Source organism: Cinclus cinclus, chromosome 12, assembly GCF_963662255.1.
Source record: "Cinclus cinclus chromosome 12, bCinCin1.1, whole genome shotgun sequence".
In the NCBI taxonomy this organism is placed as follows: domain Eukaryota; kingdom Metazoa; phylum Chordata; class Aves; order Passeriformes; family Cinclidae; genus Cinclus; species Cinclus cinclus.
In genome coordinates, this window is record NC_085057.1 from 9,451,406 (window position 1) to 9,466,562 (window position 15,157).

General features: G+C 44.3%; 1 protein-coding gene across 1 annotated transcript in view; it reads left to right on the forward strand.

Moving 5' to 3' along the window:
- The first annotated feature begins 4,346 nt into the window (after positions 1–4,346).
- The window catches only part of GRIP2 (glutamate receptor interacting protein 2), a 257,911-nt gene continuing 247,100 nt past the window's right edge, over positions 4,347–15,157 (forward strand). Inside the window, exon 1 of the mRNA XM_062500422.1 lies at positions 4,347–4,507. Within this exon, the coding sequence (XP_062356406.1) occupies positions 4,453–4,507 (55 nt within the window). The 5' untranslated portion in view covers positions 4,347–4,452. The remainder of the gene's footprint in view (positions 4,508–15,157) is intronic.

The window sequence follows — 15,157 nt, forward strand, 5'->3', positions numbered from 1 at the left end:
AGTAGAGACTGGTTCTGCATTAATGTAGTCATGTGCTACTTACATATCATGGTGAGATGGAAATAAATTTCCTGTAGTCCCTGCCATCTCCATGTACAGCTGGAAGGATACAGGGTGCACTGCTTCAACACTCAGCAAAGTAGCCCAGCCTTGGTAGAGAAAGAAAATTTATCTTTTATTTAATTAAGTCTAGGAGTGGGAGTGAGAAAGGAAAAGATTATTCTAGACACCTAAATAGATTTCCTTTGTGTAGGATTACATGGGTCAAAGTAATTTCTAGCTTGATCTTAACTATTGAATGCTGCCTGGCTGTAGCACTAGGTCAATAAGGAGGGGAGGGAGACCACAGTTCTCTCTTTTTCCCCAGAGAGTTTCATGATACCTCCAGTTCACTGTTGAAATAATGCAGCCTTGAGGGTGCCGCCTCACTAGTCGTACATCTTCACTCAAGCTGCTGAGAATGGTGGGCGGACAGAACATCACTCCTAAGAATCTCCCAAGTACCAGATCCTCACAGATTCAGAAATGGCAAGAGAGGAGCTCTAAAGTCACTTGGTTTGGGGCTGAAAGTGAAGATTGACTCATTTCACTGACCTTCCTTGTTGCAGAGAGCCAGCTTACTTTGATTGTGAGATGATGAAATGAGTGACCCTCAGAGTGAAGGAACACATGACAGGAGAGTTTGAGCTGGAGCTATCTGGAGGCAAAGAGTTCAAGGACAAAATGGAAGCTAAAAGGCCTGGACATTCTCCCTTGCAGGAAAATAGGACTTTTACATGGTAGCCTCCTCCCACCACACAAGTGGCATCACTCTCTATCATCCACAATGTGCATACAGCATGCAGAAGAGAAGAGATCCATCCCATTTGCAAATCCTGGTTTGAAAGCCTGTGACAGGCCTGAACCATTGCTCAATAGCCAGCTCCTGAGATTGGAAAACTTGATGCTTTCATTTTTTTTTTCTTACAGCTATAGTGGTATTTAAAGCACAGTGGAGCCAACTGTCCCCTCTCACATGCCACTGAAAACTGCTCGAAGGGAGAAGCGGAGCTTGAAGCTATCCAGGACTATAGAGACAATGCTCTCTACAACCAATTAAGAGCAAACCTGTAATTCAAGACTTCCCATTGTTCCTCCAGCCCTGGAGAGACACCCCAATACATATGCAAGGAAAATTTGTTTTTTGGACAGAGCCATGCTGCCCATTTAGGCTGCACACACTGCAGGGTAGAGACCTTTCCTTTTGCCCATGTTAGGAGCAGCTGGGACTTCAGTCTTGCTGTACTCTGTGTTCCTCCATGGACCAAGGACTGCCAGCTGCTGAAACAGCCAATGTGCAGGACACAATGAAGTCCTCAATTGATCAAACCTGGTCATCCTGTCCTGGGGAATGTGGCCAAAGAGGAATCTCTGCCTCACGAATTTGGTTTGACAACCATTTCTGCAGGATGGGGGGAGGACAGCAGTGCCTTCTAAAGTTGTGGCAGTATCCATGTCACAGTGGTACCTAAAATTCTGCATCTGGACATTTCAGTTATAGAGGCAGATTATAGTGACATGGCTATTCACTTCTGAAGTTTTCTATGGACTGCCTGCTGCTTGAAATATCCCTCCACGACTTCCCTCTAAAGAAGTATCATAGCATCTGTTTTACATTGACTCTGCTTATGAATTCCCTACTGGTACTTCTAGATGTGTTTCATTTTCTTTAACCCAGTTTCCCATGTGAGTACTGAAGTTAGTGCTTTAGAAAATCTCACCACACTAGCTTTGGCTCTTTCTACAATAATGGATATGTAAAACTCAATTCTTAAGACTTCTGAGCTGCTTTTTCATCTAGTAATATGCTTGCTATTTTCATGTTTAATTATTTCTGTTGTAGCAGTGTCCTTTAAAAAGCAGTACTGTTGCAGCCATGACAGTCTAAGGACACTTCAGGGAAAGAGTCTTTTGTGAGAACAATCAGTGTAAATGACAAAACCAGATGAGCTTTTAGGTACAGAAAGTGTCAATTTTACCTCACTTTTAAGAGCCCCTTCCTCTATCAGGTTTGTTTCAGATTCTCATTACTTTTCCTGAGAGTAATATTAGATCAATAACCATCACTTTTCTGGAAATCCTTTTCTAATACCAGAATCTGGATATCATCATGCAATTATAAAATACAGCTGAGGGAATCAAGGCACAGAAAGGGCAGGTGATTTTCCTGTGTGGGTGGTCGAGTTAGTCATATAATTAAACAGCACTTGCCTCTGTGTGCTGCATTTAACTATTGAAGAAGCATCATTTCCTTTCCCCAGGATGCATCCTGGCTTCAGATTAGTCCTTCTCGAAAAAGCTTGAGTTGTACTATCAGAATATTTGGACCATATTACAAACTTTCTATAAATTAGGATGATGTGCCCTTATCCAATCCAGCTGAGGAGTTGTGATTTGCTGTGAGTCCCAAAAGTACAAAAAATTGCAGGGAAGGGGTGGTGATGGAGGGGGATGTTGTGTTTTCTTCCAGTGAACACGCTGTATTTAGCACAAAGAAGGGAGCTCTTTAAAGCTGGATGGAGAGTTGATCCTTTCTTATGTTTCCAGTCTGAAGATGAATGTGAGCATAAATATATTTTTATGTCTGTGTTTTTTTTTCTGTGCTGTTAGTGGGGTATAGCAGGTCTGAGCTATATCTGTGCTCCTGCTGCCAATAGTCCTCAGGAAATCTCTCTTCGAAGTGATTGCTCCAGCTGGCTGGAATAAGCCTTCAGGTGCCATCACTCCCATCACTGCCCTTTAAACTGATGGGTAGCTCTGGTTAGAGAGGTAGAAGGGAAGCAGCCTGTACAGTGCTGCTCTCTGCTGTGATAGGAACCTCTGATGCAGTCCTAGGGCATTGCATATTGCTGTCTGCCTCTGTGGTATTACAAACTTATGCTCAAACAAAGAGGGCTGTCTGTTCTCATGAGTTCATGATTATCCCTGCTTAACTCACTGGAGAAACATGCTACAATAGTAACTTCAAAAGACCTTCTTGCAGTCCAGCTCCCACATTGCTCTTCAAGAACTTGGGGGGTTAAGGGGAGAAGCTAATTTAATTGTAGGCCTTTAACTAAAGTACCTCAGTTAGGATTCTCATCCCTTAGCCTATGCTAAAGTCATGGGTTTCTGCTTTTGCCCCTTCCTGCAGAAAAAGATTTTCTCTCTTGGTGAGCTTTAGGAGGTTGTTTCAAGAAGGTTCCCAAATACCTTTGTGTTGATCCACTTCCATTTCCACCAGGCACTGGAAAGGTTTCCAGACTCCTGATGTCCAGCTTGGCACAGGCCGTGCCACACTTGGCTGGCAACTCCCTAAATGGCAAATGCTTCTCAGATGTGAGCAGAGCTGTCCTACAACAATCACTTTTCATGCAGGTGGGGACAGAAAAGCTTGAACTGAAATTCCAAGATCCACATGGATGTGTTCTCTTGCTATTATAGCTGCCCTGTTGCACTTGAGTTGTGTGAGACACCAACCTCTGAAATTGGAATTAGCTTATGCTATCCCAAGGAGAGCTTGGTCCCTAATATTTTAATTAATAGCATAATAATAACTCTCACAAAGGGAGGCAGAGATGCACAGTGAGACCGACCAGCTAATAAAAGGCCTCGTGAAGAACTGAAAAAAAGCTGCTAGTGATTGCAGAGATATGATGCCCCCAGGAAATTAAAAACACGAATGTCCTGGCATATGCAGTAAGAATCTCCTTTGTGTCCATGTAAAAGTGCTGAAACCTCTGGACTATTAAGGAATTGAAAAGATGCTTTTAAGTCTTCCCCATACACTTCAGCTGCTTGCAAGTGGCAGTGAAGAAAAGGAAGTAGATCAGCCTGGCTGCTGTGCAACTTTATTTAACAGAGAACCCAACTTCAGGATAAACACACGCGTCAATACACGCACCTGTGCGGGGCTGCCCGGCAGCTGCCGCTCGGTGAAGGGAAGAGGCGCCAGGCTACAGCTGTAAGGGGAATGTAGAATAGGAACAGTGTGCTTTCCATATTTTTCATGGGGATATGTCTGTCCAACGCCAGCCGGAGATTAGGGACTCGCAGGGCGCCGGTGTGGGTCGGAACCTAGCGCCTGTTTGCAGGCGGAGCCCATCCGGTCTACACAGACCCCCGCCCCCGGTGGAAACATATGCAATATATACATAGACACAATTTCTATACTCCCTCCTTCCCCGAGTTTGCCGTTCTGCGCCCTCCGCGGCGGGGGGAGCGCACCTGCGCGGCGGGCGGCCCGGGGCTGTGCGCAGGCGGGGGCGGGCAGCGCTCCCCCGCCCGGCCCCGGCCCCGCCGCCGCATGCACCGCCCGGCCATAAAGCGCCGGGGAGCCCGGCTGCGCTCGGCAGCGCCCGCCGCTCCCGCCGGCCCCCCCGGGCCCCTCTAGCCACACCGCTGCCCCGGGGGGCGGCAGCTGCCCCTACCACGATGCCGGGCTGGAGGAAGAGCCTCGCCCTGTGCCTGCAGCGGATGCAAGAGGACGGTGAGCGCGGCGGGGGGAAAGGAGAGCTGGAGGTGCTCGGAATTATCCTCCGCTTCCCCTTTTCCGTTAGTCTTTGGGGTGGTGGTGATGATGATGATGATGATGCGTGTTCCTCTGGGAGGGGGTCAATCCTCTGCTGGCATGGAGCTCCGCGGATGAAGGGACTGGAAGGGGGATGCTCTTCGTGCCGGTAAACTTTGCCGCAGCCAGTCTTCCGTTCCCGGGCTTGCTTGGTTTCTGCTTTTGTGTTTTTTTTTTTTTTTTTTTTTTTTTTTTTCTTCAAGTAGTGGGGGCAAAGCTGAGCCCGAGGTGGCTGCGCGGTCCTTTTCGGATATTTAGAGGGGCTTGCAGTATCGGAGCCCCAACTTTCTAAAGCTACTGATGATGCTGGTAATTTTCCCCAGTGCCAGGTCCACCTGGGGAATAAACGGTTTGTAAATTGCACGGGGGACGTGTCACGGTAATCTGATTCCTATTGTGCCGCTTACTGTTGCTCACAGTGACTGTGAATTATTTTGTTTACATGCTCAAGAGTGTGATGTTAAATAAATGCTGGACCTGCGACTCATAGAAGTCGTGAGACGACATCCACAAGGTGGCACAATATAAGGGAGGTTTAAACGTTGTACTTCGGCTCCTGCCTTTGTAGATGAACAGAGATGAGAGTGGTGGGGAAAGTTTATGTCTCTGAAATGAAGTGCGTTTCTCTTGTGCTCTCATGGGACTCGTGCAGGAGCTGATCAGGGATAGGCAGAAACAAGCAGGAATGCGTGTTTTATGAAACTCTGCTGCTTTGGTGCAAAGTAGCTAATGGCAGGCTTTTCTTTTGGACCCCTTCCCAGACTATGTCTCTAGACTGTTCTAGTCTGTAAAGAGACTTAACAAATATACGAAGTGACACTGTGGTAGCTTTTTGTGTGAGTAGTGCAAGAATCGTGGAATTCTCTGAACTTGCTGGTTAAAAAGCACAGAGAGAAATTGTGCTGTTAGATCCCCTGCAAGGTGTTAGGACAGTCATCAAGCTGCTGTGCCTTTCTGATGCTGATTTCTGGCTCCCACTGCTTTGGGAGAACACCATCTATTTCTGCTGCTGGATTGCTGTAGGACTATGGCTTCCCCTTGGAGCCTCTATCCACCTGAGATAGAGCTGTTACAAATCTTGTCCTGTAGAAGAGTGAATCAATCTCCTGCTCAACACACTGACCTGTTGGCATGAATTCAGCCCTGTTATGGTGCAGTGCTTTGTAATGCTGCCTTGCTGCAGCTGGCATGGATGCTTTTGCACCACTGGATCAGGGTGGCTTTGGGAGCCTTATTCAACATTCACGGCAGGGACCTCTTGATGTACAGCTGTACTGGGTTAGTGTTTGCTCGGTTACTTTCTCTGTGACTTCATGCATTGTATGTACTGGCTCTTGTCTCTGGCTCTATGTAATGCCTTTCCTTCTTATCCCTGTTCCCTCTGACTTCAGTCCCAGCACTGCAGTGAGTCTGTGGCTGGCGTGCATCCCTTTGAGTACATTGCATTTATTTCTGTGGGTGGTTCAAAGAGTAGTCAACCTTAGGAAGGTACCATTTAATTGCAGAATGGCTTATCTGGATGGATAAATGTTGCAGGCTTGATCTGATATGCTGTGTAGAGGAAGATTAGCTGAGCTTGTAGGGAGCTTCTTTCCCTTTTCCACAAGGTAACCAGTTTGATGGTTGTGTTATAGTATATAATTCTGCAGGGGCAGCAGAGGAAGTATTTGGTAATGTTTTTGTAGCACTGCAGTGTTAACAGGTATGTCAGAGAAGGTTTTGCATCATGACGTGTCCTTGCCTGTGGCAGGAGGATTGGAACTAGATGATCTTAAAGGTTCCTTCCAACCCAAACCATTCTTTAACAATACTGCAAGAAATGTCTGCACTGTTCAAATTTTGATTTTTGCAAACTGATCTCCAACCAGTATATGAAGAAATATTGACTTCTGTTTTTCTTTATTCAGTGCAAGTTATGTCTGCCTTATTGGTATCTCTATGCAGTTGTGATAGGTTTGGGAGGTTTTAACGCCCAAGCTAGGGAGCTTTTCCCCCCAAACGTGTATATACTCTGTCCCATCAATTTGTTCACTTCCTCTGAGGGCCACAGTACTTAAGCTTCCAAAGGAAATGTCCTGGTATTCAGCAGGAACACAATTGTAATTAGAAGAGTGGTATATTTTGGTTACTGAATATTAATGTGATGAGTACCTCTTGTAATTTGCAGCCATCCAGAGATGGATTGGAAGCTTCATTAATCACAGTTGGTAGCAAAGGTCAGCTGTGGGAAGTCACATAGGGAAATGAAGATATGCACAAACTGTGCTGAAGTATGATTGCCATTTCAAAATATCATTCACAGTGAATCTCTTCATGCATGTTTTGCCTTAAAATTTCTGTCTCCTGGAAGATGGGGATTAGTTCTGTCTAGTGTGCAGAATGCTTCATTATATAATGTGTTGGTTTTCTCCACCACAAGGAGACTTTTACATGGGATGTCCTATTGCTTTTTCTGTTTCATGCAAGAAAAAAAAAATGATGTTAGTGTCTTGGAAATACCTGGTGGAAAATGTGTTCCCTCCAGCCTGCATTGATAACAGACACGTTACTCTAAAATCATAGGGTTGATCAGCGCCTCCCTGCATTACTGTGAGGTTGTCTCAGACCTGAAAGAAGAGGTTAAAACATATGGTCTGGCTTTCTGTCCCTCACTGTGTGTGTGGAGCTGTGTGGCCAGATCTTCTGATTTCTCTCCCTGATAGCTCATCCTCTTTTGAGGCAGTGATGAGAGCTAGTTGGCCCTTTTCTGTCCCAGTTGCCACCCCTCATGTTGCTGTCCTTTATGTGAGGACTGAAGGGTTTGAATTGCGTTCTTGCTTCTCCAAGGTTTTCAGTAACAGAAAAAGCAAAGGCTAATTTCTGATTTGGTAGCAAGAATGTATGTGGGCAGGTGGGAAAGTCTCTGTGTTTTTGGCACATATGAATGGATGTGGCAACTGTGTGTCTAGAAAGGATCAACTGTATATTCAGACTGAGAAGTGGAGGTACTTTTATCCAAACTAGTGAAACAGGGTGTTAGCTAGATGCATAGGACTTGTGTGTTGTGGGCAGACACTCTTTGCTTAATCTGAGATGTTTTTTCTATTTATAGGGGGAGGGAATACAGAGTTTGAGTGTAAATTTAGGTTGTTAATAAAATTCCCCTTCCTATCCCAGATGGTTTTTCTTGAGCAGAAAATTTGACTCTCACCCTTAAAACTCCAGTATGATGCCTTATAAAAATCAAAACCAAACATTATGAAAGACTGAGGCAATAGGATTATAAAATGTGAAGCAAGTTATCCAGTCACTGCTTGAATCGTGAGGCAGGTGGAAAGGAGGGGGGAATTGGAAAGGGACTAGTCAGACTTGCTTCAAAAAGTGACGGTATAGCAGGGTTTTGTTGCTGCTATTTGCTTCCTTCCCTTGTATACAGCTCCGTGCTTGTTACCTTGGAAACAGCTGCAGGAGCATATAGGGGCATTTTGCTGCTGTGCAGCCGTGGGCAGGGGTGTCCTGTGGTGCACGGAAAGAAAAATCTTTCATGGTGTAGGTTGATTTGCAGGATGAGGGCAACAAAGTAAAAACCCATTGCAAGATCTCCTTTTCTTGGCTGCCCTGTCTTGCTGCAGGTACAGTTTGGCAGGAGTGGGACCCTGGGGAAAATTTAGCAGGGGGGTGGATTTTCATGGTTTTGGCAGAGCTATTTAAATTTTTATAATAGGAAGGTAAAAATATCTCAACAGTCTGTTTTGAGGAGGCTTATAACAGCTGTGCTGTGGACATCAGGTTTTTATTCAGTCCTCCGAAAACAATGTACTAGGATGTCTTGCTCAATAGCTCTGAAACTATGTTCATGACTAGAAATGGGATTCTTCTTTACTTATTCATGTATATCAGGGAGAAACATCCCACTAAGATGGAAATTTGCTGGGTTTGCATGATTAGCCGAAAATCAGATCTTTCAGTGGGTTCCATATGGTTTGTGATATGCATGTGATGTGTAGGATAACTGCTAAAAATAATGTGAATTGTCTTTTGTTTACTTACCCAGAAACATTTTGATCTTGAAAATCGTGTGGTGTGCATAACTTTAAATTAGTTGAACTATTCTGCTATTTAAAATATACTGTTTTTCTTGTGCTTGCCACATCAGAAATAATTTAGTCATTTGGAAAGGTTTTTTGTTGTTATCAGGTTGTCTTAGGACCATCTTTCAATGCCAGGTTGAGTCTGTTCCATTTTAATGCATTGCTTTGTGGAGTCCTTTTGTCCAAACCTACAATGACATGATCTATTATACTGGCACTTAGTTTTCAGTAAAGAAATTCGGCTGTGTAGCTGTCACTTAAGTAGTGTGCAGTTGAAATGTTAGAGCTGAAGGGCTGTTAAATCTGTCCACTGTATGTAGTCTATTAATGTATTTCTGCATGTGATACTCTAGCTTTACAGTGTCCAAGCTTTATCAGAGATGAGGACTTGCTCACATAGGGCTCAGGAACTTATGGGCTGCTGTTTGTTGGCAATATTCATTATACAGGCCACTGCTTTTAAACAAAATGTTAAAATAGAGGTTCTGACCCTCCAATGAAGTGTGGTGGGGATTAGATTGCATGAAGGCTGTGGTGGTAATGCTCACTTATCAACCTAATGGAACAGCCAGAGCAAATCCTGCTAGACTTTGACTTCCCCGCCATTAATATGTTGATGGGGATTTGGCACCCATTGAGTGAGTAATAACTGCACCCAAGCGCTGTGCTCCCTGCTCCCCTCCTTGCTGGCTGTCACACTGGTCTGAGTTTGGGCTGCTGCTTTTGGTCCTGTACTTCAGCGGTCAGAAAATTTACCTCTGATTGAGAAGTCTTGCCCGACTTGGGGATGAAGCTACAAAGGTTTTATGGAATGACTCCAAGGCCTCATTGAAATTTGATTAAAGACAGAGGTTGATCATTATTTTGCGTTTTGAAGTGATCTGCCAGATTTTAAAACCTGAATGTGCACCCATATCTGTAAGCTTTGGCTTTATGGAACTGTATGGACATTGTGGCTTCTGCGCTATTTGTTTGTGTTATTACTCTGTGGGAATTCTTGTGAAGAAGTTTCATTAGCAATGTTGAGTGATGATGCTCAGCGCTGACAAAAGCATCAGCTGCAGTGGTTTGGCATGCTTTTCCTTTAGAGCTGCCAAGTTTGGAAAGTGTGTGTGGGGGGGAACCTCTCAGGATGCTGAAGACCTTGATGGAAACCATGAATTGAGGTAGCCAGGAAAATTTCAGTTAGAACTGCTAGATCTGTCTGGAATCAGGCCATGCTTGTTCTCCAAACCTGTTGGTGTTTCTATGGACTCATGCCAAGTGTAGTGGAAAAATACATGGGCAGTTTCCAAGAAATGGATGTGGTCTTTGAAACTGTTCCAGTCTTGAGCTGTGGTTGCAGCGCCAACCCAGAGATCTTCTGATGCTCTGGGTTGCACTGAGAGGAAGGTTGCTCAGGTTAAACAAAGGAATGTGGCCAGTCTGAGGTGAATGATTTGCTGTGCCTTTTTTGATTTGTTTGTCTTTTCTAAGTAGACATAAGTGGCAGGCAAAAGAAAGCTGTCCACCAAGGCATGAGTTCTATGTCAGGTTCTCTTTCTATGGTTAAGACTGTGTAGGCCTTCCTACAAGTGTTCCATTTTAGTGACTGTTAATTATTAGACTTTATTATAATGGAATAAAAGTCTTTATTTTGAAAATGAAGTAAATTTAGAGGTATGAATGTAGTAGAATAATTATAGGGGTAGAGCTGTATTGAAATTACCTGTTTGTAGATGAGCCCCCAAGACACTGAATTGGGCATTTCTGGATCTCTGCATCACATAAATGGAGCCATTTCTTTTAAAAGCCAGACCTAGCCTTTGACATTCAGAGTAGTGATCTATGTGCAGAAGGCTAAGATTTTTAGAAAATATCTCTTTTCTAGGGGAAGGTGGAAACTTTTTTCCCATGATGGTCTCTTCCCAGACAGACCACATCTCATGTTCCAGTGAATGTTAGTGATGATCCCATGTGTATGGGAACTGCTCCAGCATTCATGTCTTATGCCAAAGGCAATAATACCATTTAAATATGTTTGTGTTCCTGAAATGAGTATAGCTACTGTGCACTGATAGTGGTGTGACTGGGAGTGGAACATGGGCAGCATTTGATTGAGAAAATAAATCCTATGCTGATGGTCTGTGTTGGAAATGGGAGCATCTCTTCTGCAGTGCTTGGCCTGGGCGAACCACAAAGTGGAATAGAACATTCCCTCTTGGAAGGGTCTGAATTTTGTCCAGTTATTCTTGGTCCTGCTGTGTGCTCTGTACATTGAGAGAAAAATGTAATGAAACTTTGAATTTAAAATCCAAGTAGAGTTTTTATTCAGCCTGCTTGTTTTGTCAAAAAGATGAATTATCTTATGTTCTCCAATTTTCCTCCCCCTTTGTCTCTGGAAAATAAAGGAATTTAAATAAGTTTGTAAAATATATTTGTTTTAGCAAATATGGTGATTTCCCTGTTACTGACTCTCCCCCTCATTAGTGTTAGATGAACTTGGCATCTAGTAATTACTGGCTTTTACTTTTCAGCCAACACTATTTTCTGGCTTCAAAAATCAGCAAAATTTGCTGATTTTACTGATAGTGTTGGGAGAGCTGCTTTCTACTGGGAAATTAATTCAAACATTTTCCTCTGACAGCTTCAGGTATGTGGCATCAATACCACTCTGCATTGAAGGAGGAAGAGGTTATCATGGTATTTGAGCTCAAGGAAATGCAGTGCATTAGGATGGGGTTATATCCATGTTTTAATCTGCCTTAAGTGGAGGTATCAGTGACCCCGCCAGCTAAGATTGTGTCTTGACAAGTAGAAACCTCTTGCTGAGACCACAAAATAAATTCAATGCTACATTCTTCAAGTTGTCTATGAAGTAACACATTTTTTGCTTAATGACTTTGTTTCCACTGTGAACAAAGCATTACAGAACTTTTGTTTTAGCAATTATGTTAACATTGGATGCTGCTTTGTTGCCAGTCAGAGGCTTTTCAAGGTATTTATTTGGATTATAGGTGTTGCTGCCTTTTCTTGTACATGTGATACTGTTTGTCATCCTGGTGATACTTCATTCATCTGTACAAAGAAATAAAGGTCCTAGCTCATATTTGAGTATTGCCTCATACAGCCCAAGAACGAGCTGCTACTTATGTAAAGCCTGAGAGATCTCACTTGGGTCTCATGGGCTGGAGCTGAGATTAGCTGATGGATTATTTTTTTCTTCTGTCTAATTTATAAAAAAAAATAAGTCTCTTCTCTGTTCTCAAGGCAAAATTAAGTTGAACGCACAGTGTCTGTGTGCAGAGGACTCCAGTCTTATCTCTGGTCCCAGTTTGATGAGAGCAGTAACCAGAGGAGCAGGGTGTAGACTGTGGAGCTGGGGGGGGAGGGTTTGTCCTCATTTGCATCCCCTTGCAGCAGAGGCCTTGAAGATTTAGCAACAAATGAGATGCAAAGAAACAAGGAGAAAAATAAGGTAATAAGGCAAACTGTCAGGCGGTGTGACAGTTTTGCAGAAATCAGTGATGCTAAGTTGTTCTCTTCTTACTTGGTACCAATATGCTGTTCTGGTTCAGTTTTTCTATGTGTTCAGGAAATGATGAAGTTTTAATGAGGAGCCCCCACTCCTGGAAACAATCTTGCCCAGATCCATAGCTTGTGATTATTGGAAGTCAATGGAAATTCCCTGAGGCTGTCAAAGTGGGATGAATTTAGTGAAGAGCTGGGAGGATATGTTAGTATTCAGCAGCTTGTCTCAGGGCTATGTGTTAATCCTGAACAGAGGGCACTGTTGGGAATTAATATTTTGTTTCTAGATTAAATGTTCTTTTGTTTTCTTTCATGTTGAAATAGGAGGCAGTCAATCTCAATACTGTACATGCAGTCATGTCTGTAAAAACACCCTCACAAGCTTCCCTTTTGAGGTTGGGGGCAGGTAGATCTGTGTGAGGTGGGGTGGTGCTGTCTTAGTCTTCTTCCTCTTGGGAGCATCATCTTTTCAACCTTCTTCTATCTCTGGTTCTGCCCTTCAAGTTGTTGAGGTTCCTTCTCAGGTGGAAGGTAGCTGCAGGTAAAATTCTTGGGCTCTGTCCCCACATGGACCTGAGCCTGGTGTGCTGCCTCCATGCTATTTCAAACAAAAGCAAAATTCAGGCAAGCTACAAATCCCATGGCAGGCATTTAGATGCGATATTGATGCTATGAGCATGCTCCAGCTCCTGGGCTATACTTTGCTACTCCAGAGTCTTTCATGGACTTTGTGTCCTTTGCATCCTATCCAAACACCTTGTGCAGTAGCACCTGGCTGCATGAAATAGCTGCCATATTCCCCAACAGATGAGCCTGCAGCCCAATGGTAACTGCAGCAATTCCAGTGTGGCTGGCACTTACTGAGTTGGTTGATATTGGGGATTGAGCCACAGGCCTTTTGGTCCTGTGCCTGTGCTGCTGACTGAGCACAGAGCTTGTAACAAAATAATTTTATCATTTAGTTTCTCAGAGTGATGAGGTATTTTCTATCACTTGTGATTAGTGGGACTGAGAGGTTCTGTGCCACTCTGAAAACCTCTGCATGCAGTCTTTGTGTCTGCAGAACATGGATGATGACTGCACTTGAAAAAGTTGTGATGCTCAGAACAAAACAGATATGGACGTGCTGTTAACTGTAGCTTCATGGCTGTCTTCCTCTGCGTCGTACCTTCATGTCCATAATTACACCCATTGTGCCAAGTATTTGAACAAAAATGAGGTAGAAAATGTCCTTCTGGCACAGGGTTGCAATTCTGTTGTAGCATAGAGCTGGGCAGAACAAGAAGTTCTGTTTATGTGGATAAAAAAATTCCCTCTACAGTAATGAACTGTGCTGTGAGTTTACCAGCTATCTAATCTAGTTTCCATCCGTTACACCAAGTGATAATCCTCTAGCAAATTAGGTGCTGTTAGCAGCATTTCTGTCAGCCTGGCTGTGGCTGCACTTCTAGGCAACCTGCCTTTGAGGAATTTCAAAATTTACCCTAGTCAGTCATGCTGCTTCCTCAGCCTCTGGAGACTGGATTTCACATGTAACACAAAGCTGAACTGTCTTGCTGCTTTAATTGTATTTATTCTGCCTTTCTTCCACCCACCACCTGCCAAGGCTGTTTAGCCTTGTCTAGAGATGGCTCCTGGGTTGTTTTCTTGGAATATCCATTATAATTGGCTTTTTGGTGTATCCTTTCCTATGCTGATATAATTCCTTCCCTGTTTTACTGTGCTTATACAGGAACTTGTTAGTAAGTGGGCAAGGGATCAGAAAGTAAAACGTGTGCAAACCAGGCTGGAATGTTGGTTTCTCTAGGGCTTGCTGGCTGTAGGGAGTCCTTGCCTGGGGATGAGCTGTACAGCACGGTGTGCCTTTGGCTCCCAGAGCCAGGCTTGCTCTGTGGAGAGTCCTGTGCTGCTGTGGCAGCTGGCCTTCCCCTGCCCTTTGGGGGCTGCCCCTTGCCAAGGGTCACGTACTGCCTGGAGAGATTCGGTGACAGGCAATACTGCAGCGAATGCCATTCAATTTCTCTCTCTGAATAATTAAGAGGGAGAGTGTGGCTTTTGGCCAGGGAGCGCCATCCTCTGCCACCCATCTGCTTCCCTTGGAGCAGCTGCTTGTCTCCAGGGGCTTTTGGGCAGGGCAAGGGGGTGCAGATTCCTGACTGCCCTTCATTGTCTTGTTACTGACATACTTAGAGAGATTTAAGTCCTAAGGGTGTGCTGTTTTTCTGTGCTTCTCTTTTGTGCAAATTCATGCCATGATTTTTAATTGCAAGCTGCAATGGTAGTTCTTGGTTTCAGTGCTGTGGGAGTGAGGGATAGGGACTGGAGGAGTGTAGAGTGAGGGGGCATGTTTCACTGTTATCTCCCTCTGCAGCTGTGAGCTTCTTATAGAAATCCAGCTCCAGCAGAAGTGGCTATAGGCTGGAGGTGCTGCTCAGCAGAGTGCAGGGAGAGCAGTGCTGAATTGCTCTGCAGGCAGATCCCTCATGCTTAGGTGTGATGGGCATGCTGGCAAAACCCCTATGGAGAAGGGGGGGGGCTTGTTCAGCACTGAGTAAAGCAAAACTACTGACAAAGCAGCCCTTGCACTGGAGGAGCAGGTGATAATGGCAGCCTCTGCAGTTGCAGAACAGCTGAGGAATTCCCTGTGTATATGACCATGTGCAAGATTTTTAACGTGACTTAATCCAGGATGAATTGGCACTAGAGGCTTTTCATAGCCCCTCAGTATAGTAGGATAATGTGATATTTTTATTAGCTGTACAGTGGGTTAGTCCAGCATTTGACCTGTTGAACTTCAACACCAAGTTAAGTGAGAGCCAGCAAGACACCCCTAAAGTTATGACAGCTTTACAAACTCGTGTCTGGGCACTGTACTCGACTGCAAACTCTTCCTCATCTACAGCTTTTCTCATTCAGCTTCTTCCTGTAGCCCAGCAGATTTCCTGTGATGAGTCACTGCTCTGAGCCAATGTGACAGTCAGTATGTGAC